This window comes from Vipera ursinii (assembly GCF_947247035.1).
Source record: "Vipera ursinii genome assembly, chromosome: 2".
Lineage (NCBI taxonomy): Eukaryota > Metazoa > Chordata > Lepidosauria > Squamata > Viperidae > Vipera > Vipera ursinii.
The window spans coordinates 245,063,754-245,090,269 of record NC_139513.1 but is presented as its reverse complement, the minus strand read 5'-3'; the positions used below and the strand labels follow the sequence as shown (position 1 = coordinate 245,090,269).

The 26,516-nt window shown below is 39.5% G+C and overlaps 1 protein-coding gene across 4 annotated transcripts in view; it reads right to left on the bottom strand.

The window, feature by feature from the left end:
* Window positions 1-302: 302 nt before the first annotated feature.
* Window positions 303-26,516, bottom strand: part of PGGT1B (protein geranylgeranyltransferase type I subunit beta) — a 30,389-nt gene continuing 4,175 nt past the window's right edge. For all 4 annotated transcript variants that reach the window (XM_083355517.1, XM_083355516.1, XM_083355518.1 and 1 more), the window contains 8 exons: window positions 25,730-25,848; window positions 17,741-17,808; window positions 15,400-15,551; window positions 13,257-13,389; window positions 8,002-8,047; window positions 7,327-7,511; window positions 5,880-5,988; window positions 303-927 (listed from right to left, as the gene is read on the bottom strand). In XM_083355517.1, the coding sequence (XP_083211643.1) occupies window positions 746-927; window positions 5,880-5,988; window positions 7,327-7,511; window positions 8,002-8,047; window positions 13,257-13,389; window positions 15,400-15,551; window positions 17,741-17,808; window positions 25,730-25,811 (957 nt within the window). In that variant the 5' untranslated portion in view covers window positions 25,812-25,848 and the 3' untranslated portion in view covers window positions 303-745. The remainder of the gene's footprint in view (window positions 928-5,879; window positions 5,989-7,326; window positions 7,512-8,001; window positions 8,048-13,256; window positions 13,390-15,399; window positions 15,552-17,740; window positions 17,809-25,729; window positions 25,849-26,516) is intronic.

Genomic DNA, 26,516 nt, shown 5'->3' with positions numbered 1-26,516 from the left:
GGTTATTTGGCTATAACTTTTCATAGAATACAGTACAAATAATTGAACAAACTATGTTGCATTACATTCTTGATTAAATTATCTTTCCACTGATATATAATGTTATGGTACTACTCCAAAATAAAGTGGTGTTATTAGCCATCAAGCCTCAAAAATACTTTTCCCAAAAGGTTTTCACAATTTTGGCCACTACTGGAGACTGCTATACTTAACAAATGACTGGAACTGATGGCCCAAATGAACTCTTCAAACTGTATAATTCTAAATTAAGGTGCCCCCCAAATAAATACAGTACATGATGAATAAAATAATTTTATTTTTTTTACAAAGATTATACAATTATTGTCTATCTTAAAGAATACCTTTTAGCAATTGAGACTTAATTTATAAGATTCCATATGTCCATATTACATACGTATCACTAATTTCAAGATATTTAGTATGAAAATATGTAAGGTCATTTTGAAGTTTCTTTATATCATAAGTTTGCCATTGCACTGTTTAAAATAATAAAGTAGAATTAACTCATCTCGCTTTGAAGATCTTTCTCTGAAACCAATCTTCTATCTTTGCATTTGTAAAGGCAAGCAATTTAAAAAAAAAAAAGTCCAATCCAGAAGCTGTCAGTTGATGCCAGTATATGAATTTGATTCTATGATACCAGTACTTTAAAAGAGCACATCGGTTATACATGGCTTTGAACCTTGGGCTACAGTTATGCTACCAAGCTCAAATGGAGTCTCAGTCATGTGGCACTGTGCACTTCCTCTGAAGACTGATTAGAGTCCTGGGTTGTCCAGATCTGATGAAGGTGTTGAAGGCGTTCTGAGGTCCTTGTGCTTACATTCAGGGCAGGATGAACCTTTCGAATGCCAGACTCACCCATTAAAGACAGGCCACAAATCCCAAAGTAGGCATGAAGAGCATCTAAGAAGGGGAAACCAGAAATGAGGGTGTATGTCTGAGAGATACGTACACAGGTAGTCCTCGATTTACAACAGTTCCTTTAATGACCGTTTAAAATTACGACGACACTGGAAAAAGTGGCTTATGACCATTTTTCACATTTACAACTGTTGCAGCATCCCCATGGGGACATGATCAAAATTCAGATCCTTGGCAACCGGTTCATATTTATGACAGTGGCAGTGTCCCGGGGACACGCGATCACCTTTTGTGGCCTTCTGACAAGTAAAGTCAATGGGGAAGCCAGATTCACCAAATAACCATGTTATAACTTAACAAATGCAATGATTCACTTAACAACTGTGGCAAGAAAAGTCGTAAAATGGGGCAAACTCACTTAACAAATGTTTCACTTAGCAACATAAATTTTGGGCTCAATTGTGGTCATAACTTGAGGACTACCTGTACTATACACACATAGGTACAGGATAATACAATAATAACCTATTATTTTCTAAACTCTTTCCACTGAAAGTAAATAATGAAGAAAGCCTCAGACACACAACTACATATTTTGAAAAAATGTCCTTTAATAGGCCAAGCTTAGAGAATACAGCATGAAGGTTTGTTTATATTCTACCTTTTTTTCAGCTCAAGACAGCATATGTGGGACTCTTTCTTTCCTTCTATTTCTTATAAAACCATAAGCATTTGAGGTAGATTGGGCTGAATGACAAGTGAAGGGCCCAAAATCACTCAGTGATTTTAGAGCTCTAATGCATCACAGGCTGAGAAATTCAATGCTAAGTATTATAGCTGGATTTTTCTCTCTCAAATGCCAACATGTAGATCCATTATTAAAAGTTTTCAGAATATAACAGAAAAATATCTTCCGTTTGGCCACTGTTTGGGCTTCACTACTGCAACATATGCTCTACAGTACATGCGAGTGCTGTTGAAGACCACCTGGAAGCTTCACTTGGACAGAATGCCCCTGCAGTCATAGGCATGTCTCAGTATGCCCATGTAACAGCTGCTTCATGAGCTGCACTGTTGCTCGCTTGCTTCCTGCTGCAATTCAAGGTGTTGGTCATTTCTATAAAGCCCTACAACAGGGGTCTTCAAGCTTGGCCCTTTTATGACTTGTGGACTTCAACTCCCACAATTCCTCAGCCAGCGTGCCTAGCTGAGGAATTCTGGGAGTTGAAGTCCACAAGTCATAAAAGGGCCAAGTTTGAAGATCCCTGCCCTACAAAGTACAGGGGCTAGTACTTGAGGGATCACCTGTCTCTCATAACATCTGCATTTAATCTGGCAGTATTGGCACACTCTGAATTCCTTTAATTAAACAATGCCATCTGGCAGGACCCTGGAAGTGCACCTTTTAAGTAGTAGCACCTGCCTTATGGAATTAAGTTCCCTCTGAGATCCAGATAGTAGCCATGCTGGTGGTGTTTAAAACAGCCTGGAAGACTTGACTCTTCACCAAGGACTTCAGCAAGTATGGGAAAGAGTCTAATAATTGCAAGAAGCAAAGTTTATATTGTTAATAAAAGCTGAATTCAGCATAATTAGTGCCAGCATATGAATTCAGTTAGAAATCTTCATGAAAAGAACATCTGAACTTCCTAGTAAGATCCCTGCAGATCTTACATGTTTATTCATGTGTTTACCAATGGTATGGTTAACTCACACAATCTTGCAAAACTTGTAAACATGCTTTCAAACTTTCTAAGAAATAAAAACAGAGACAATTGTCCAATATAGTCAACATTTAACATTCTGATATGGACAAATACAAAACAATTTGATTTAAAGCCTCAAAATAATATTTAATCATCAAAAGGTTTAGAAAATACTTTAGGGTGGGTTTTTTTTCAGATTCTGCTCATAGTTCCTGGGGTTTTTCTTCAAAGCCAGGGTGCAAAATGACTGCATGATTCCAAGGAAATTCTACATGTGTATACCATGTCTTTCAAGCCACGTTTGACTCCTGGTGAGTATGAATATATCCCTTTAGTTTTCTTGGCAACAAAATAGAAGTGGTTTACCACTACTTTCTTCTTGGATGTTAATTTTAACTTTCCAGTCTAGCAGGTCCAACCCTGCTTAGCTTTCTAAGATTAGCCAATACATCACAAATCTTCACAAAGCCTTGAGTTAGTGCTAGAAAATTCAGTTCATACATTCTGTGCTGAACGCTGGCATAGAGAACAGAATGTATGAATTGGAAGGGTTCTTGTAGACCTTTTCCTGTTTCCTGAGGAAAACTTTTAAACCTTTCCAGAATATTGGCCACAGAACTGCCATCTAAAAACGTCTAGCAAGACCAGACTATTCTACTGCTTAACAGCCCTGATGGGAAATTTCTGTTAATATGTACCCTAAATTTCATTTCTTTTAATTTAGTGACTTGATCTATCACACTCTGGGTTTCAACACAGAATATCTTTGATGTTTTTTGCATGTGATAACCCTAAAGATAGTCCTTGACTTATGACCATTGGTTTAGTGACCATTCAAAGTTACAACAGCAGTGAAAAAAGTGATTTACAACCGGTTCTCGCAGTTACAACTGTGATAGCATCCTCACAGTCACATGATCAAAATTTGGGTGCTTGGCAACCGGCATGTATTGATGACAGTTGCAGAGTCTTGGGGTGATTTCATTGCCTCTTATGACCCTCCCAGTCAGCCTTCGACAAGCAAAATCAATGGGGGAAGCATGATTCACTTAACAATTGCAGTGATTTGCTTTACAACTATGGCAAAAACAAGTTTTAAAATCCAATCTGACTCCCTTAATAACTGCCTTGCTTAGCAACAGAAATTCTGGTCTCATATGTGATCATGAGTCAAAGATTGCCTGTACCTGTAGATTGCAATCATATCTCCACTTCATTCCTTTTTATAACAAGTAAAACATACCAAGCTCATTAAGCTATTCCTTAGAGGCTTTGGTTTCTATATTTTGGTATCTCTCCTCTGAACCTGTTCCAGCAGCTCCATGTCCCTTTTGAAATGCATTGGACAAAGTAGCTTGATCAGTACAGATTAATCCCACAATCTGGATGCAATATGGCATCTATTGTTAATGGAGCACAGGATTGCATGGGTTTTTTGCTGTTGCATTACACTGTCCCTCATTTGTAACTAGTAGGTATAACTAGTACTTCCACATCTTTCTTACATACATTGCCATCACATAAAGTCTCCACATTTCTATACTTATGTATCTGATTTTTACTCCCCAAAGGAAAACCTTACATTTGTCCCAACTGAAAAGCTTCCCAAAAAGCTGTTGAATCCCAAAAATCTCAAAGAGGACATAACAGCAATAGTTCCATCAATTATTTGATCCCCAGGACCTGGAATTCAAAGTTTCAGTACTCCGGACTTCAAAATATAAAAGCACTTTAAATTTCTGTTTTGGAAAGGTCACCCAATCTCTTTTCTCTTGCATTTCCCCCAGATGTTCTATTTGTTTGCAGTTCATTCATCAGCCAGTACTGTATTTTAATCAAATTTGAAAAAAATCTAACTTACTCTAAAAAATCTATTGAGAATTAAATTATAATATAATACAATAGGAGACGTGGTGGCTCAGTGGGTTAGGACGCTGAGCCTGTCGATCAGAAGGTCGGCAGTTTGGTGGGTCGAATCCCGAGTGCCGCGTAACAGAGTGAGCGCCTGTTACTTGTCCCAGCTTCTGCCAACCTAGCAGTTCGAAAGCACGTAAAAATGCAAGTAGAAAAATAGGGACCACTACGGTGGGAAGGTAACAGCGTTCCGTGCGCCTTTGGCGTCTAGTCATGCCAGCCACATGACCACGGAGACATCCTCTGACAAGCGCTGACTCTTCGGCTTTGAAATGGAGATGAGCACCGGCCCCTAGAGTCGGAAACGACTAGCACGCATGTGCAGGGGAACCTTTACCTTTACCTTATAATACAATAGTTTTTTTTTCCCTGGCAGATGAGATTTCAGATATTCAGAAGTTGAGAACAGAAGCCTGTAAATTCAGGCTTTAAGAACAGCATGAAACTCAAAAACATTTGAGCTTCTTACCAAATATTAGTTATTACAACAGAAGGGGGAAATTACTGAATAGATATGAGAATGTAATTCCCTATACTTAAGTTTAATTACACATAAATGCAATCGTATCACATCAGGTTTTTGTCCTGGCACTGCTTATTAATTTTAGTGTATGGTCCCTACTGTAGATAAATTCAGGGTCTGGTTAATGCCAACAGTGTCCCAGAACAGCCACTTTTAGGATTTGTAGAATGTTCTGATATTTTTGAGATGGTGATTACATTAGAGAAATTGTATGGTATTCTAAATGCTACCCCACAATAACAGGTTTTAAAACTTCAATAGTTCAATCTTTATTCTATGATCTAAAACCTCAAACAAGAAACTTGTGCTTTTTGTTATACTGCAAAATGTCTTAAGCTTTAGCACAAACTTACTTCTTTCCTAAATAATACCTACCAGTGTGCATATTCTTTTTTTTCGGTCACCATATACATCATTTTGTATTTTCTAAATTGTTCTTTTATTAACCTTTCAAAGACTTTGAAAAAACAAGCTGTTTATAATCCATTTGAGTCTCCTTAGTCATCTGGAGTTGCACCTTAATTTGACTATATCACTGATGATCCAATTCCAGATTATCCTGTATTGTACAAATACCTGAGTCCCATTTCCTTCCATTGTGATAACTATTCATTTATTCTTACACTGCTTTCCCTTTTAAAATTGATTATTAATCCATATGATAAGCATGATTACTTATACAGAATTCTGCCTGAGAGATTCTACAAAACACTTCATTTATCTTTTGAAAAATTAGAGACCAAAATTTGTTTTATTCTAGGAAACATTCCTATTTCCTTTACATCTAGCACTGTTTTAAGACAATCTTTTTGTTGTCATAAATGATCAAGTAAGCAAAAAACTGAAAATACCTGGATGACTATCTGGCCACTTAGCAAATCCACCAACAAGGCGATCTTGGGTTGATAAAATGTAATTTCTGTTTTTTTCATAGTTCGTGTACTGAAATATTTTCAGAAGCTGAAATAAAAATTAATCATATTCAAAACACCTCAGAAACATTACAATAAAGCAATTTCTCATGAGGAACATTTAAAACTAAATGATGATGTAACATTTATATTAAATGCTAAACTGACAGCCTCAAACTAATAAATATTACTCAAAAATCAGCTACAAGTTTTCCCCTTTCTTATAATAATAATAAAGTTGGAAGGGACCTTGAAGGTCATCTAGTCCAACTCCCTGCTCAGGTAGGAAACCCCATACCATTTCAGACAAATGGCTGTCCAGTCTCTTCTTAAAAACTTCCAGTGTTGGAGCATTCACAGCTTCTGGAGGCAGGATGTTCCACTGATTAATTGTTCTAACTGTCAGGAAGTTTCTCCTTAGTTCTAGGTTGCTTCTCTCCTTGATTAGTTTCCATCCATTGCTTCTTGTTCTGCCTTCGGGCGCTTTGGAGAATAGCTTGACTCTCTCTTCTTTGAGGCAACCCCTGAGATATTGGAACACTGCTATCATGTCACCCCTCACCCTTCTCTTCATTAAACTACACATACCCAATTCCAGCAACCATTCCTTATATGTTTTAACTTCCAGTTCCCTAATCATCTTTGTTGCTCTTCTCTGTACTCTTTCTAGAGTCTCAACATCTTTTTTACATTGTGGTAATCGAAACTGGATGCAGTATTCCAAGTTTGGCCTGACCAAGGCATTGTAAAGTGGTATTAACACTTCACATGATCTTGATTCTATTCCTCTGTTAATGCAGCCTAGTACTGTGTTGGCTTTTTTGGCAGCTGCAGCACATTGCTGGCTCATATTTAAGTGATTGTCCACTAGGACTCTGAGATCCCTCTCACAGTTGCTACTATTGAGCAAGGCACCATCTATACTATACCTGTGCATTTGGTTTTTCTTGCCTAAATGTAGAACCTTACTTTTTTCACCACTGAATTTCATTTTGTTAGATAGCGCTCAATGTTCAAGTCTGTCAAGATCCTTCTGTATCTTAAGCCTATCTTCTGGAGTGTTGGCTATTCCTGCCAGCTTGGTGTCGTCTGCAAATTTGATGAGTTCTCCATTTATCCTTTCATCCAAATCATTGATGAAGATGTTGAAAAGCACTGGGCCCAGAACAGAGCCCCGGGGCACCCCACTACACACTTCCTTCCTTCTTCCACTTCCCTCCTTTTCCCACTTCCCTTCTTCCTGCTCATTCATACATTTTAATCAGAAATTTTAATCATCAAGCCTGATTAAAAACTTAGAAGCTTGTCTACTGTTGGCACAATAAAACTACTAATATAGAATAAGCAGACTATAGATTCTAAAGTCTTATTTGTACTTTTAAATTACCTTAAGAGTTGCTCCTACCCAAAATGAATAACAGGTATCTACGGGCTTGTTGGGTCTTCCTTGATAACCATTCTGTTGCCTCATAATACACCATCTCCTTATTCTGTTCAGTTCCTTTTCAGAGAAGACTTCCTCAAGTTTACCCATCAGGCACAATGATGCAATACCACAAAAAGTAGAGCCACCTATAACATGGGGGATACTCTCTTCAATATGTTTACAGTCTTTATGGAATTACTAGTAAGATTTAATTTACATGAACTATCATCTACTATGAATGTTGTCAAACAACTACTGACACTAATAGCTTTTTCCTCCATGAATTTATTTAATCTTTTAAGGTAGCCTCCTACATGTTGTAACTGTTACAACTGTCTCCAGATGACTTTAATTGGTTCATATTCATCCAACTTTGAAAACATAGCTGTTATTTCACAATGTATATGGAAGCAAAAACTGCATATAGTTGTAGCAAGCATGACACTGAAGAAACTGCAATCCCAATATGGGAGAAGCCAGCTGTTCTCAATGAAAAATTAGGGTTTTTTCCCCATTTCTCATAATAATCCTCAAAATAGAATTTTCACATTTTACCAGCACCGGGACAGAAGTCAAGCTCAATCAGATGCCCACAAACACTTTTTAAAAAATGTTTAGACCAAAAAATTACCTTACCATGCGATTCAAGTTCTGCTCCTTGGGCAAGACCATTATCATATGACTGAAAAAACAAAAATAAATTGGCAAAGTAATTTTTTAATAGACAGTCCTTTTTTTAATGTTGCATCAGGCAAATTGAACTTTTAATTCTAAAGGGGGAAAAATCTAACTTTTTAAGGGCAATCACTAGAGGAAACAGTAATATTAACTTTGTGAAAGATTGAATTTTGTTTTTAAAATCTAGGAATTAAAGTAACTTTCTGCTTGGATTTAAATATCTATAAGAAAAATGCTTTCTCGTCCCATCTTCCCAGTGTATTCACCTGTCTTGTATAGTTTATCTGAGATTCAGGATTCCTCCAATGGAATCCTCCACCCTGACACAGGTACAAGGAGCAGCAGTAGTAGTAGTATACTAGTATGTGAGTGTATACTAGAATGCAGTGAGTGAATGCAGAAACCTGAGGGAAAGAGATTCTACACCAACTGAATCACACAATATATGACTTTCTTTCAGCAAATCGTAAAATGGCTTTTGCTTGTGCAATGACATATTTAGATTCAAGCCAATAAAATATTACCTTAAAATAATATTTGTCTGGTCAAAATAACAACTGATTACCCAGCTCTATGTATTTCAGCAGCATGCCAATTTGTATTGCCTACACAAATTGATATTAAATACTAACAGGCCTTTCTTTTGCACAGTAACATAAGATATGGTGAAACAAACAAACATCTTTGTGTAGTAGTTCTCTAACAATGACATCTATTTTGCCTTGTATAAAGAGCCTTTATTCAAATAAATAAAGAGTCAGTGTAGTGGTTAAAGTGCCAGACTAGAAACCAGGAGATCATGAATGCTAGTCGTCCCTTAGACAGCCTGCCTTGTCTTGGCCTATCCAAATCTCAGGGTTATTTTTGTGGAAAATAGGAGGAGGGGACATTATATACACCAAATAAAGATGGAATATAAGTCTGATAAATAAATATGTTATTCATAACCTAGAAATCAACATCAATGATAATCATCTGCCTCAATTATATTTGGTTTCCAATGTAATGAAATGGGACTCAAAATATCAGACCTTGGAAAGACAACTACTTGAAATGAATTCAAATTAAGTTCAGTATCTTTATTTAATAAGCACTTTATATTAAATTGAATTGAATAATTTCAAGCATTTATTTCTGCCTATCAGTTAAAATGCTGACTCCTTTATCCTGTGTTTTAATCTTAATTAAGAAAAAACACAGAAGTCCTATCAGATGTTCAACATCATTATTTTGAAGCATACATCATTTTCGAAGTGCCAAATCAACTGTACAATTTTCTCATTCTCCAGGGTCACAATCTAGACCAGGGGTAGGCAACCTTGGCTCTTTCATGACTTGTGGACTTCAACTCCCAGAATTCCTGAGTCAGCTGACTCAGGAATTCTGGGAGTTGAAGTCCACAAGTCATAAAAGAGCCAAGGTTGCCTACCCCTGGTCTAGAAATATTTTAGTTATTCAAAGTTTTCCCAAATCACATCAGAATTAAAAATAAGCATTCCAGATTCTTCACTATTCACAAAATTATTTCTTTTATTAAAGGAATTCATGAGAAAGCTAGAGCTAACAACTTAAGAAGAAACCTGGGACTGAATCATTAGGTAAACATAGTACCAAGGCTATCAATAGCCCAATCAGAGAAAAAGACTGCATGCAGTCTATTACAACAAATGTCAAGCAATAACATTCAACAGAAAAATTAAAAAGAATTTAATCCTGGAGGGACACATCTACAGTGAGATTTTTTTAGACTCTTTATCTTCATTATTATAACTATTTTGTATCTGCAATAAATCTTATCTATCAGAGCCCTGTCTTTCCATGAAAGCTTCTGGTTGCAGACTGAAACATCTAGATAGACTTATTACAATCTATAAGGCTGAACATTTGTAGCATTACTACAATCCGAGGGCTTTTGAGCTTCTCTATAAGCAGCCAGTTTGATGTAGTAAAAGCATCAGGTAGAAATTGGGAGACCTTGAGTTCAAGTCCCACATTAGACTAAAAAATCAGCTGAGTGACTTTGGGCCAGTCACTCTCTCAGCCCTAGGAAGGAAGCAATGGCAAATCACTTCTGAAAAACCTTGCCAAGAAAAAAAAGTCGGGACCTATCTAGACAATCTCTGAGAATCAGACATTACTGAATCGGAACAGAAAGAAAAACAGCTTAGGGCAGCTATGCCTAAGAAACGGCAAGTTCACATGTTAGGGATCATGCAATTTCAGCTCATGAAGGTTTCAGTATATATACCCACTATATTATGGAGGAGAATTCCACCACTGTAATTACAGTTAAATAGTATGTATTACATTAAATTTGAGCAGATGGTTTTGGTCTTCTTTATTTTGTAAACCAGACATTTAAAAATATTACAACTCAACTTTCACAAAAGCTAAATATTACAATGTTTACATAGTAGACAATAGTATCTACTGTTGTAGATATTACAATATGTCTATTGCATGCCTGTAGAATATACTATCCAAAACAGAATTTAAATTTATGAATTCAGGTAATCATACTCTAAAAAAACTATGCTATTTTAAACATGTTTTGTAAAAACATATTTCATCTTAAAAAAATTAAAAATTCTAAAAATAAATTAAAAGGGAAACTCAATAGTCACTAAAAAGCAGGTGCTAGTTTCTCCAACAGAGGTTACTAAGATTTGAGGGAAAAAGGATAGGACGTTTATGTATTTTACTAGTAATAGAAGAATACACACTGTAGCATCCCTATGAATCTATATCATATATAGCTGTTTGGTGGTATATGTATTACGGTTGGTCACAAAGTCAGCCAGATGTTTAGTCTTGGATTTGGCATTTTTGTCCACCTATTGACAAAGATCTGGGATAGGCAGATGTTGATGAATAATATTAAAAGTATTGTCGCAGATTGTAAGCTGCCTTTTGCAACTGTCTGATGGTGATTTTGTCAATGCCAATGGTATTCAAGTGATGCTTTAGGTGTTTTGGAATTGCATCCAAAGCACTTTTTACCATTGGTACTATCTCTGCTTTCTTTTGCCACCATCATTCTATTTGCAGATTTTTACATTTTGTGATTTTCTCTTCCATTTTGCGGTGTCCAGCTATTTTAATGTCCACTATCCAGACTTTTTTGTCTTTTTGATCAACAATTATTAAAGTGGGATGTTGTGTGGCAGTTATATTATTATTTATGGTTAAACTAAAGCAGGGGTCGGCAACCTAAAAAAGAAAAAGAGCCACTGGGAACCGGTTCCATCACAAATTAAAAAAAGAGGGAGCCGCGTGCGTGTGTCCATGCACGCGCATGCGCAAAAAGGTTTTTTGCGCATGCGCGGACGCACGCGGCTGCCATTTTTTTAAAAATGAGATGGAACCGGTTCCCGGTTGCCCGATGGCGACGGCCCGTCTGCAAAGAGCGGCGCCCCTGCCCATTCCGAGAGGTGCGCGCGCACCTCTCCGAACGACCGGAGGTGCGCGCGTACCTCCGCGCGAATGGGCAGCGGTGCCGCTCTTTCAGGAAGCCCGCCGCGGCCCGTCTGTGAAGCTGCCGAAAGCGGCAGCTTAGCAGACGGGCCGCGGCAGCTTCCGCAAAGAGCGGCGCCCCTGCCCATTCCGAGAGGTGCGCGCGCACCTCTCCGAACGACCGGAGTTGCGCGCGCACCTCCCCAAACCTTTGGGGAGGTGCGCGCGTACCTCCGTGCGAAGGGGCAGCGGCGCCGCTCTTTAAGGAAGCTGCCGAAAGCGTGGAGTTGTCGTTGTTGTTGTTTTCCCAGCAGTTACGTCCCCCAACTGTTGCAGCAGTACAAAGCCTGCCTTCCCGACCGACGACACGCGGCCGACGCCCCAAGGGACTTTAGCGAGGAAACTGAGGAAAGTTCGTTGCGCGGCTGCCGATCCCCCCACCCCCCGCCGGCCTCCTCTCCTCTCCTGCCGCTCGAGACGGGACGGGAAGCCCCGCCCGCTCAGCTTCTCAAACTTAATTTCCAACGGGCAACTTCGACTTCCGCTTCGGGGGGGGGGGAAGCGCCCGGCCGAGTTTGCGCAGGGAGCCCGCCAGCGCGCGCTGCTGCGCACGAGTCTTTCCTCCCCCCTCCCCCCCCGCCACCACTCCCAACTCCCGCCCGTCTCGAGAGTCTATAGGCGGGGGAGTTTTCCAAGCGCCGGAAACTTGTCCGAAAGTTCCGAGAAGCAAAAAAAAAAAAAAAAACACAACCTCCCCCGCCCCACCCCGTTGCCAGCGGCGGCGTTTTTACGGGTTCGGCGTCGCTCGGAGTGAAGTGGCGTGAGGGAGTGAGGGAGGGAGGGGGCCATGTCCGGCGCCTCCAACGTAGCCGCTATGAAGAAAGTGGTGCAACAGCTGCGGCTCGAGGCCAGCGTGAGCCGCGTGAAGGTGAGCCCCGGAGTGGGGCGGAGACCCAAGGCCGCCCGCTCGCTCGCTCGCCGGCCCGTCGGAGCGCCTCGGCCGCCATTTGCGCACCTCAGGGGAGAAGGCTGCGTGGGCGCTCAGTTTACGGCAGTTTACGAAAGCGGCAGCTTCCTGAAAGAGCGGCACCGCTGCCCGTTCGCGCGGAGGTACGCGCGCACCTCCCCAAAGGTTTGGGGAGGTGCGCGCGCACCTCCGGTCGTTCGGAGAGGTGCGCGCGCACCTCTCGGAATGGGCAGGGGCGCCGCTCTTTGCGGAAGCTGCCGCGGCCCGTCTGCTAAGCTGCCGCTTTCGGCAGCTTCACAGACGGGCCGCGGCAGCTTCCTCAAAGAGCGGCACCGCTGCCCATTCGCGCGGAGGTACGCGCGCACCTCTCCAAAGGTTTGGGGAGGTGCGCGCGCACCTCCGCCCATTCGGGGAGGTGCGCGTGCACCTCTCCAAACGGGCGGTGCCACTCTCCATTTGGAGAGGTGCGCGCGCACCACTGCCCGTTGGAAGAGGTGCGCGCGCACCGGGCGGCTGGGAGCCGCAAGAGACGGCTCAAAGAGCCGCATGCGGCTCCGGAGCCGCAGGTTGCCGACCTGTGAACTAAAGACTACTCATTAAACTATTCATTCAAGAAATAGCTAAATATTATTTCTATGATATAATTTGGATTCAGTAATTATATTCAGTAATATAATTTTGGGGAAAAGCCATATTGCAATAAATCAGGGATGCTCATGAGAAACAATATAATGGCTTTTTAAGTACAGGATACAAGAAACATTTTAATCAAGTGACACTTGGCAAAACTTACCATGCTTCTTCTAATATAGTCAATGGCTTTCTTTGTATCCATTCCTGACCAACTATTGAGCATGTAGCATATACAAGCAGCACAGTATACAAATCTCATGTCATTTTCACTTCCTTCAAGGACTGCACAAAAACTACAAAAAAAAATAGTTATGTAACAGTCATGATACGATTTAACTATATATATTTTGTTTCTAAGATAAAGCACAATGGTATGGTCTTCCTTCAATGATCAGGTTTATTAATGTCAAGTATCAGTATCTATCTATCTATCTATCTATCTATCTATCTATCTATCTATCTATCTATCTATCTATCTATCAAAAAATTTCCTTGAGTCAAAGTCAACTATAAATCCAATTTAAGCAGCTTTTCAGAAAACAGAGAATATTTTCTGTTATGGAAATATAATAATTCAAGGACCCATTTAAAGATCTAAACCTACAGTTTTATTTTTAGTATGCATGGCCACATGATTATTTTTTGCTTTTGCTTCCACATCCTTATTTTTACAGTGTTCATGTGCAGGTTGATACAGAAGTATTGTGTAAAAGAAGACATATGACACTAAAGAGCTCAACTGCCAATTACAATAGCAGGAAAAATAATTGATATTAAAGATGCACAATTGAGTTTCCAACTCTTCCCTGCATGAAATATTGCGAATCATCCCTTTTCAAGTGAGAACCAGGAATTTGAAAAATATACTGGACCACTCTGAATAATTTCAAAATGTTCCAAGCATAAAGCAGAGCACTTCCTGTTCTTGTGTTTCAAGGTTAAAAGGGTTTCTAAAATGTTTTGAGGCAGCCACACAACAGTTGCAGACACAAAATGAGATTTTTTTCCACATTCCTGTTTGATCACCATATTGCAAAGCTGTAGAATACAATGGAATTATTTAAGACGTAGTTATAATTAACCCTGTAGGTCAAGGCTTTTCAACCTTTTCACCTATTATACCACTTTTAGGATATGGCAACATCTGAGTACCACCAGTCGCCTAGCAAGGTGTCAAAAACTTGATGACCAAAAAAAAAGTACAGGTAGTCCTCAACTTACAACAGTTCGCTTAGTGACTGTTCAAAGTTACAATGGCACTAAAAAAAGTGCTCCCCAAGCCAGAGCCGAGCAAGACACCTGCCTGCCCGCCCAGCAGCATTCTTCCTCCTGTCCGAGGTTTTCATTGTTGTGAACATTTCTGTTGAGGATTGGCAGCGGGAATGGGGTGGGTGGTGTTTGGTTTTTATTCCCCTTATTTGCTGGGTGGTTGCAGCAGGTTTTGGTCACTTCACATGACCCTGGGACACTGTGATCGTCATAAATATGAATCAGTTGCCAAGCATCTGAATGTAAATCACAAGACCCTGGAGAAGCTGCAACATTTCAGCTGATTGGCGCTTCTTCTGGGCTCAGCAGAAGTGCCAGGATCAGCACTGAGCTCCAGCTGGAGCGTGGTGCTGATCCTGGCGCTTCCACTGAGCCCTGACAACCCTGAAGAAGCGCTGATCCTGGCGCTTCTGCTGAGCTCTGACAGCCCTGCAGCTCCAACCATCTCTCGCTCAGGCTTGTGCGGTGCTGCCACCGGTTCAGCTCATTCCCTACCCAGCTACCACTTTTCTAGGATGCTCGCATACCACCTGCCACGTGCCAATGTACCACAGGTGGTACCCGTACCACTGGTTGAAAAGCCCTGCTGTAAGTCATAGAAGAAGATATAAGATACCACTCCTCCTATATATAGCTACAAATATTTCAGTTTCTTGACTCAACATTTTATATTCTATTTCTGTAAATGCAATTTTTATTAACTTAGATTCACCAGCTACCTGATGATATAAGGAAGACAGCCCTGATATACCCTGCCAATTTTATCATTTCAAGGCAAGAGCATAGGTTTCTCCCGTTCCTGAGCTGTTCTGTGTAAAATGAGGAAGGGGCTAAAAAAGACTATTCTACTAACTGGAAGGTCATGGTCTCCAGCTGCCTTATCTGAAAATATAACAACAGAGGCATGGAACAGGAAGATAATTTTTCTTTATATGCTTAGCTGCCCAATCCAGATTCAGCTTGATCAACTGCTATACTATACTAGTGTGCATAATTTTTTCTTTTTTTTCTTTTCTAAATATATTTTACTGTACCTCCCATCTTCCAGCTGTAGAGCTCTGAGTCCTGCCAAGCAGGCTTCTTTATTTACTCGGCTTAAATCATCGCCAAGAATAATTAAGCAGCAAAGGCCAGTGTAAGTCATTGCTATGTGCCCACTATCATATGGATGAGAAACACCAGGCCCCTGAAACAAGAGAAAAATCAAGTTTGTTTACTAAACAAAATTATAATTACATATACATAAATATAAGCATTTATTTTACTGATAATATCCCTGAGCTTTTTATTATATTTCAGGAAGGATCTAGTCAGGAATACTGGCTTGAAAAGCTATATATAAATGTTCACCTCTACATGACCCACACATATCAGCAACTGTGAAAGCATAGGAAGAAGCTATTTTAAGGCTACATAGATTTATGATACCAAAGAGCTTTTGCAGAGACTTTTTCTCAATTGGTGACTGTTTTTAATCTCAACTTACCTCTGTAGGACAGATTTCCAACTATATAGCATTTGATAGAAAACAACAAGTGCGCCCCTTTCTGGACCGAGATGCCCTACGTACAGTCACCCACGCACTCGTTACCTCCCGTATAGGCTACTGTAATGCTCTCTATATGGGGCTGCCCTTGAAGACCACCCGGAGGCTTCAGCTTGTGCAGAGTGCAGCTGCACGGGTAGTGATGGGAGCACCCCGATACTCCCATATTACACTCCTCCTGCGTGAGCTGCATTGGCTACCGGTTGCCGTCCGGGTGAGATTTAAGGTGCTGGTACTTACCTTTAAAGCCCTACATGGCTTAGGCCCGGGATACTTGCAGGACCATCTGCTGCCGGGAACGAATTCCCATCGCCCAGTACGCTCACACAGAGAAGGCCTCCTCAGGGTACCGTCAGCTAGGCAATGTCAGCTGGCGACCCCCAGGGGGAGGGCCTTCTCTGTGGGAGCGCCAGCCCTATGGAATCAGCTCCCCCCTGAGCTTCGGATGGGCCAAAATCTCCAGTCCTTTCGCCGCGGCCTCAAAACACTCCTTTTCCACCTGGTTGACCTGGACTGACAGGCATTTTAATTATATTTACAATTTTTAATTTATTTTTAATTTTTAATTTTAATTTATTGCACAGATGATTTTAATTTTATTTTTAGCTTAATTTCTGTACTTATTATATGTTTTGTTGTTAGCCGCCCTGAGTCCTTCGGGAGATAGGGCGGGATATAAATCCCATTAATAAATAAATAAATAAATAAATAAATAAATAAATAAATAAATAAATAAATATATCGACACTACAAAAAGTTTATCATTTCAGGCAATCTTCCTATCAAGAAGTTAAAGAAGCAGAAGCTTCACTTTTCAAATAGAAAGTTATAAACATGGTGCCAACAACATCCGTGCTAGGATCTTTATTAAATTATTCATAAATGAATTATTATTAGGATGAACCATGGCATGGCAAATCTATTCAAAATGGGAGGACAGCAATTAAAAAGCAAATGTAATAAAGAGTTATAGTAAAAGTGGAGGAATTCTACTTCAAGAGATTCAGAAACTGAAGAGATTATTGGACAGCTGGCAAGTCTGTTAATTCAGGTGATAAACTGAGACAATTGAAACCTGGGAAAGTTAAACATCAAGGCACCCATGAAAAGGAAGGGTTTCCCCTCCTGTATTGATTTTCAGAATGGTGTATCCAGGCCACCTTCGTTTAAGAGAAATGCAGGTATCATATTATGACATATCTTCGTGTATTCTATGACTTTCAACCGTTTTAGTGTGGAAGGGGGAGAATTTCTCAGCTTGGAAATGTTTCTGTTTGAGAAATTAATAGACCAACATCTGACAATCCCCAGTAAAGATGAAAATAGTAATGTGGTACTTAATAGTTTGAAAACCCACCCAAAATTGCATCTTCCAGTTTGTCTTTATCCAAGGTTGGCCAATAGCTAATTAAAAAAAACCAAACACTTTGTTTGAAGATTTCAGAGCAAGCATAAACCAGAATTTCTTTGAACTATGATTTGCTTGCTAAATACCTAAATAATCATATCAGTGAGAAAAGGAAAAACACATTTATTTTCCAAAGTATGATCTGAATTATTCTATGGTAGACTAGGAAGAATGGTTCATTATCTGATTTAAGATATAAAAAATATCTGCATTAACTTAAAGCTTTTATAAAGATACTGTATCTGTAAATAATTATATTTCAGTCTCTAAATAAAAATATTTTCCTACATTTTCAGAAACTATTTCAGCATTTTTACTTTATATCTTTCTCATTTCTACCCATAAAGCACTGTGTTTAGATTTTATACCTTATTTCCATTTTAACTTCTAACATGTCAGTTAAAACACATTATTCACTAACCTTAGATGGATTGAAAGGGATTCCTAGGTATGAAGAACCACGGAAGCCACAGTGATGCATGTTTGTTCCTTGAGAGGAAAAAAAACTTGTTATTTTGCATAGAAGAGGTCTCTTAAAAACTGCTAGCACCTGGTAGTAAAAAAAATATCAGCTGAAATTTAAAGACCTAATGTAACTTACCACTAGAGATATTTTTCAACCGATGATAACTGGGACCAGAATTTCTGTTGCTCAGTAGGATGGTTGCTAAGTGAGTTGTGCCCAATTATGATCTTTTTTGCCATGATTGTTAAGTGAATTATGCAGTTGTTAAATGAATCCAGCTTCCCCCATTGACTTTGTTTTTGGAAACTGGTGGGAAGGTCACAAATTGCAATCACATGACCCTGGAATGCTGCAACGGTTAGAAATACATGTCAATTGCCAAGTGCCCAAATTTTGATCAAGTAATAGTGGGGACGTTATGATGGTCAGAAGTTGCAAGGATCAGTTTAAGTCACTTTTTTCCGTGCTGTTATAAATTTGAATGGTCATTAAATGAATGGCTGTAAGCCAAGGACTATCTCTAATATACTTATTCATTCATACATACATACTTACTTAGAAATTCCAGTAAATTCAAAATGTTTACTTTTGAGTAGGTATGCAGAGAACCCTGCCAGCCTTATAAATTTTAGACAACATATAAACAAGAAAAGTTCCCCAGAACTAAGCATCACTATAAAGTATTAAAAAAATACAAATGGTAGTTGATGGTCCACAATAGGAGGCTGAGCTAGCTTACCAAAAGCTAAGAAAGATTAGATCTTGTATTGATCTGTAGATCTGTATTGTTGCAAATATGTGCGTGTTTGTACCAATGCTGATTTCTAATGATTGTGTTCAGACACTGTTCATGTCTGGACTAGTCTCTGCAGTCTTCTTGGCAAGTGGCTTGAAAGTGGTTTGCCACTGCCTTCTTCCTAGGGTTAAGAAAGAGTGAAACTGACCCAACTGGCTTTGTGCCTAAAGTGGGACTAGAACTCACAGTCTCCTAAGGGCGGGATATAAATGTAATAAAAATAAATAAATAAATAAATAAATAAATAAATAAATAAATAAATAAATAATCTGGTGCCTTAATCGCTATACCAAATTGGTGCTCTCGTACAAGGTACAAACAATCTGTAAAAGGCAACAGAAAGGAAATTTATTTATAATTTAAATAAAATGGATATTGTATAAAATGCTAGAATAATAAATATTAACATTGGCATAAATGAAACAGAATTTTAGAATGTCTTCAAAGAACTTCAAAAATATGCTATACTTTGTACAGAGAGCCGATTGCAACTGTCATCACTAAGGCAATTTTTTGAACAATGGTTCCATAATGTAACCTTAATAGTATCTGTCTCTGTAGACAAACTGTCCAAACGATGTTATGGACAAGGAACAAGTTCTACCTTGCAAGTGGATTTTAAAATGACAGACTCTAAGAATGTCATGATTAAACATTTACATTGGCTGTACAAAAGGAACTGGCTAATGTCTTAATAATTAAAAGGGCTATGCTAACAAAAAAATTGAGAGATACCCGAATAATTTTCCTACATTGGATTTATAAAATTGTCTTGTCAAAATTTTGTGATAAGGGACAAAGAAAAATGAAAAGAAATAAAGTTCTGGCACATTATTTGAAGGGACTAAAAGATCAAGTTACAAGTAAAAGGAATATAAAAAATACCTCTCAGGAAATTTTAGAATATAAACACAACACTAGGATTTTCAACTCATTATTTGCACAGTTATTTTTAAAGTGAAGAAAACTATTTGTGAATTTTACACAAACATTCAAAGGTAAAAGCCCATAAGAACACCAATCACAAGCAAGTTTTCTGTTCTTTTTTTTAAATTTTAGGACTGCAAATACTTACAAAGAGATACTTTGATATATGCAGATACATCTTTTTCCAAGCTCACGCAGTAGTTCTGGAAGCTGTTTCTGACTGCCTGGACAGACACAGTCAGGAGCAACTTCCAAAGCAGCTGCACAAGCCTGGAGAAAATGCAGCTGCTTTAGCAGTTCAAGGAGATGGGTCTCATATACACCACTGCATGTCCCAAAGTATTTTTTCTGAAGCACTTTGCACAATCCTACAAAACACTCTCACTGAGCCTGTTGCTTTAAAATTATTAACTGTACACAATCCAAGTCCCTGTAAATCTTGGTTTCAATCTTCTTTAACCTGGTACCTCTAGACTAGGTGGGAGTTCCATAATCGCCATGGCAGCTAATGATTATGAGAAATGATTCAACACATTTCAAGGGCACCAATTTGGGAAAAGCTAGTATAATTTTTAATTCAAGTACTCTTGAAATTAATTACCAAAGGGGGTACCACAATAAATGTATAAGAAATCACAATAAGAGTCATCCAGCAATTTGAAAATGAAACAAACTGTAGCCAAATTCCAGATAGTTTAGGCATGTTTTGAAATAATAAATGAAGTATTTAAGGTCCACACTGCAGTATCAATGAGTGTTAGAATGTATAATTTTAGTTGCATACCAACGGTATACAGACGTGGCCTAGATGGGAAAGTAACTCCCTTTCTCAAATTTAAAATCTTATGCTCATAATTTACCATAATTGATACATACAGTATAACAACAGAATAACTGTGTATTTATGCGTGCATATGTTTGTATATATCAAGTCACTGGTAGGTCTTAAAATTTGAAATGTCAAAACCCCCTGGATTATAGTATGGTGCCATCTAGTGTTTACAGAAATTGTGCTACTACTTCTGGAAAACAAAAAACAAAAAAAACCCAGCTTTTCCTAATATGGTACTTCCAAATATACTAGATTTTAAGTTTCATAATTTCCCAGTCTTTGGCCTTATTAGAGCACTGTGCACTGTGGAAAGGGTAAATCCCCAAATAAATTAGGATGAATTAAAGTATTTAAAAAGTATATAAAATATTCCATTTATTTAACTCCACAATTCTTCTAGGAAATTCACACTAAAATCTGATGACAACATCACACTGAAGTGTAATATAGCTTGTTTAGTTTGATGGTTTGGCTTTAGCAATTGGGTAAACTCAGAAAAGTATGTTTAGGGAGTCATAGTGGCACAATGGTTAGAACACAGTCACACAAGGCTGACTTTGCTCACTGCCAGGAATTTGATTCTGACCAACTCAAGGTTGATTCAGCCTCCCATCCTTCTGAAATCAATAAAATGAGGACCAAGATTGTTGTGGGCAATATGCTGACTCTGTAAGTGTGCTGTAAAGCACTATGAAGTCTAAACCCTATTGCTGCCATGCCCTTAATCACTTAAACTAAGGTTAAAAATCATAGCAGTGACAACACAACTTTATAAAATTATTGTATCTATCTTAAAAGTGCAATAAAACTAAGTTCTCCTTTTGCTGTGCGGCCAATATTTCTCTGGCATTAATCTAAGGACCTCTGGAAAAAATCTTGGTTATTTTTGGTGAGAAAGGCTGTACTTAAAGAAATATTACCAACCCCAATAAAAAGGGTACATGAAATACCTTCTAAATCACTCTAAGCGTCATCTTTCAAGAACTCCTGCATACAGTTCATAATAAACTTGATTACTGGTATGTTTTAATCTCTGTGTTCAGTATTTAAAATAAATCCAATGTTTTCATCCCATATTTTGGACTTCTAGTATAGAGATTAAAAGTGCCTTTGTAAACTTGCTATAACACTTTTTATGTAATCTTGCTGTGGTTCCACAGAAGGATGATGATGTACTATTTAGATTTTACATTTGAGCTGATTTCCACATCTATAGTATTTTTACTTGAGCCCATTTCTTTATTACGGTATATGATTTCTCAAAATGAACAAATAAATAATAAATATCCTACATTTCATGGAGACCTGTTAAAGAGGAAGTGTCTGGTCTATAGACCTCCTGCCTAGAGTAAGGTATTGTTAATAAACCTTTATTGTCAAAGTACAACATGTGTACATTGAGATTAGCTGAGCCTCCCCCCCCCTGCTCCCTTCCCCCAACACACAGTGACAACAAACCCTCCATCCTACCACACCATGTTAACCAACTACACCAGACACCGGCCTCCCAAGTCAATTCTGCATAAGTTCACAGAGATTATATCCCATTCAAAAGCCTAAGAGCCCACGAATAAAAGCTGTTTTTCAGCCTGTTTGGTACGGCTGGCTATACTCCTGTATCTCCTACCCGTTGGTAGGAGAGTAAAGAGATACCATCCAGGGTGTGAGTCATCCCTGAGAATTTTCCTCTCTTCCAAGGCACTGAGCCCTGGCGATGTCATCCAGTGGTGTCAGGGGACAGCCCACAATTTATTTATTTTTCCCACAAGATGGCGGCGCGTTCACACGCAGCGGCTCTGAGCTCCCGGTACTGGTGTGTGGTGATTGGATTAATGTGCTTATGGATGAATGTGCACAGTGTAGTGCAAGGGGCTAAAATAGCCTACACACGTATAGAGCTGTTAAACATCGGGCTTGCAAGGCAATCTGAAATTACTAGTGATTTTCAGCAGTCACATAACATACCGAACTGCATAGTGAGGCCTCCAGGATCTCCATGGATTGTCTTCGGGACGGGGAGGAGACGACATAAGGGAAAGAGAAAGGAGCGAAAGCAAAAACGTGGCTGCAAAGCCAGGATTCTGATTTGACTTCAAAGGCAGCCTTTTAGACCAACATTGCTGAGTCTTTTTTTGAGCAATGCCAGATCCCTCGTCCATAAAATTGACGAATTACAGCTGCAGTTAGCAGCAAGCAGGCTTCTCCGTGAATGTTGTGTGATGGTTGTCACGGAGACCTGGCTACAGTCAGAGATACCGAATGCAGCTGTGGAGTTGATAAGCCGAGTCATTCACCGCTCTGACAGAGATAAAGGCTCCGGTAAGAGTAAAGGAGGACTGTGTGTGTATATACACTGTGAATGGTGTGTTAACAGCAGATTGGTATACACGTATTGCTCCCCAGATGTGGAACTGATGACTGTTATATGTAGGCCTTTCTATCTGCCTAGAGAAATTACTGTGGTAATTATTATGGCTGTTTATGTTCCACCTGATGCCAATGTCAACATGGCACTTTCTAAGCTGTATGACGTCATCACCAGGCAGCAGCAAACTCACCCAGAGGGCGCTCTTGTCGTGGCTGGGGACTTCAATCAAGCTTGTCTGAAGACAGTTCTCCCCAAGTTTGTACAGTATGTGTAAGTTTCCACCAGAGGGAAGAACACTTTGGACCATGTGTATGCCAATCTGAAACAGGCATATAGAGCTTTCCCTCTTCACCACCTGGGTACATCCGACCATCTTTCACTCCTGTTGTGCCCAAAGTATGTTCCTCTCAGAGAAAGGACTCAGGCAGTCACAAAAAGGGTCAGAACCTGGCCAGTGGGTGCTCTCAGTCAGTTGCAGGACTGCTTTGAAACCACTGACTGGAGTGTATTTGAAGAACAAGATCTAAATTCATATACAGATGCTGTACTCTCTTATATTAGAACATGCACTGATAGTGTAACAACGGATAAGTGCATTAGGGGAACTGTAAACCCTGGATGACTGCAGAGATACGAACACTCCTGAGAGCCCGGGATTCTGCCTTTAAGGCAGGGGACAGGGACGCATACAGAGAGGCCAGGGCAAATCTCAGAAGAGGCATTAGGATGGCAAAACAACAATACAAACAAAAGGTGGAGGACCACTTAGCAGATAATGATCCGAGGCAAGTATGGCAGGGACTGCAGCACTTAACCAACTATAAGGGCAGCACGAGGAGCATGGCAAACACCGATTCCTTGTTGGCTGAGGAGCTGAATATCTTCTTCGCCTGCTACGAGGTTAAAAGACCAGACCCCATAGCATCTGCTGGCCGGCCTTCTGACTCTCAGCCACTCACCCTGTGTGAATACCAAGTGAGAGCTGTATTGAAGGCTGTGAATCCCAGCAAGCCGCAGGCCCAGATGGGGTGCTGGGGATAGTGGTCAGGAATTGTGCCGACCAAATAGCAAGGGTCCTGACAAGGATTTTTAACATCTCCTTGCAAATGGCATGTGTACCATCATGCTTGAAAGCAGCTACCATTGTCCCAGTCCCCAAGAAAACTGCAGTTGAGTGCCTGAATGACTACAGACCTATTGCATTAACGTCTGTAGTCATGAAATGCTTCGAAAGATTGGTTCTCCAATATCTTAGGACATGCTCCAACTGGACTTTGATAAACATCAATTTGCCTACGGGGAAATAGGTCGACAGACGATGCCATAGCTACTGCTTTACACTCTGTAGCAAGTCATCTCGAGAAACCTGGAAGTTGTCAGGATGCTTTTTGTTGACTACAGCTCGGCTTTCAACACCATTTTGCCAAGCATTCTCATCGAGAAGCTGACTGACTTGAAATTCTCCCCTGCCATCTGTGATTGGATTCAAGACTTTCTTAGGGATCGGTTACAAACAGTGAGGGTCGGGTCTGCTTTGTCCACCTCCCTGAAGCTTTGCACCAGCATGCCACAGGGCTGTGTGCTTAGCCCCTACCAGTACTCTTTATGCACATATGATTGTGTATCATCTGACCCATCCACTGCGATAATCAAGTTTGCAGATGATACAACTGTGGTGGGTCTTATTACAGGTGGGGATGAGACAGCATACAGGGTGGAGGTACAAAAACTATCCATATGGTGTAGTAACAACAACTTGCACCTAAACATCGGCAAGACGAATGAGATGGTATTAGACTTCCGGAGAAAAAAGGAGGAACCTGCCCCACTTTACATCGGGGAGGACTGTGTGGAGAGAGTTTCCTCCTTTAAATTTCTGGGAGTCTACCTCTATGAAGATCTGACTTGGAAAGTTAACACAACTCAGGTGGCTACAAAGGGCCAACAGAGGCTTCACTTTCTTAGGGTCTTGCGGAAGAACAGGGTAGAACAACGGCTAATGACCCTCTTTTACCGGTCTACTATAGAGAGCATCCTCTCATATGGTATTGTGGTTTGGTATGCTGGTCTGACAGCCGCGGACAGGAAAGTATTACAACATGATGTAGATACAATATCTGAAGGAAAACCTCTTTCAGCATCCCTCTACTTAATTCATAAGATGAACTTTGCAGGCCCAGATTAAAGTGCCCTTTTTACAAGAAAGCAGGTCTTTCCAGAGATAATAGGCCAACTCTAGAATGCGTTGTCAGTGACTTTCCCTGACAACTAATCTTAGTGTCTTGTTAATAAACACATTTTATTACAGGGAAAGACTGGTTTTGAAGGGCAGCATTTAATTAAAAATGAAAACCAGCTACCTTTTGTCTACATTGCTCTGTATCAGAAAATCTACCTCAGACTTCGTGGAGCAGACAGCAAATGGAATGTAGGCCACTGATATCCAACAAGCAAACTGTATTCCAGGCATCCTGCTAGTTAACTTTCTAACATGTAATGTGACTTCTTTCATTCTTTTTTCTTATAGCAGTGAAAAATTAGCCTTACATTTATTAAAATAATGGCAGATTGGGGGAGTTATCAATCTGTACACTGGTTACAATACATTGTTATTCATACTAGTCTAATAATTCTTAAAGAAATTCTAGCAAAATAATTAAGAGAAAAATCTGGCAAAGTTTGTCAGAAAATAAATGTTTTTTTTTAATATAACAGCATGCAGAAACAAACTTTTAAAAGTTATCAGCAGGTACACATAGGAATCTCATTCTACTTTCATTTCTTACTTACTTTGGCAAAAGTTATTATCAGCAATGTACAGCTTTTGCCAAGCTTCACTGCGCTGTTCACTGACTTAGGTAAGAACAAGGATATTTTAGGACTGACAAGCTCTTAGTATAGTTCAAATAAAACAGTTTCCACAATTGATTAATATTCAGATGAACAAGAGAATGGTCTCTGTTTTTAAAAGACACATGTGTAATGAAATGTAAATAAAAGAAAAGCTAAAAACTCACTCACTGTCTTCTAAGGGAAGGACTTGCAGAGAATAAATCCATTCTATTATATCCTCTTTGTTCACAACATCTAAGGAATCCAACATATCCAAGCCAGAAAGTGCAAAAAAAGCAATTGTCAGCCTGAAAAAAAAGGAAAAAAAAGGGGGGGAGACAGCAATTTACTATTTACCATTAATATTAACTGCCAACTCAGGTGATAAGTTATTTGCATGTAGGACAACTTCAGAATTAACTGAAACAACATGAATGTTATAACATGAACATAAACTGAATGAAACATACAGTACTCCAAGCAAGTAGTTATTCAACCATCAAATCTGAGGACCCAGATTGTTGGGGGCAATAAGCTGACTTTGTAATAATGCCGCTTGGGGTGTGTGTGAAAGCCCTAATAAGCAGGCATATACATAGAATGAAGGCTACTGCTAAGCTTGTAAGCCGCCCTGAGTCTTCGGAGAAGGGCGGGATATAAATGGAATTAAAATAAATAAAATAAATAAATAAATAAATATGTTCATTGTACTTAGATGAACAGTCACATTACCCTCATTTCGTACCCTGACTCCAGCATTACACAGTCAATTTTTCCCTACGTGCCTGTTATTTCCACCTCACTGAATTTTCCCTTTTCCTTAACATTAAATCAAATTTAACTGATCCTCTTACTCAGGCCTGCATAACATATCCCATCAAGCAGCCTTGTGCAGCCTGCTGACTTTTTTTAAAGAAGTTAATAAATTCAGCTCTGTTCCAAAAAAAAACAACACACTGTCGAGCACCTCCAAGTG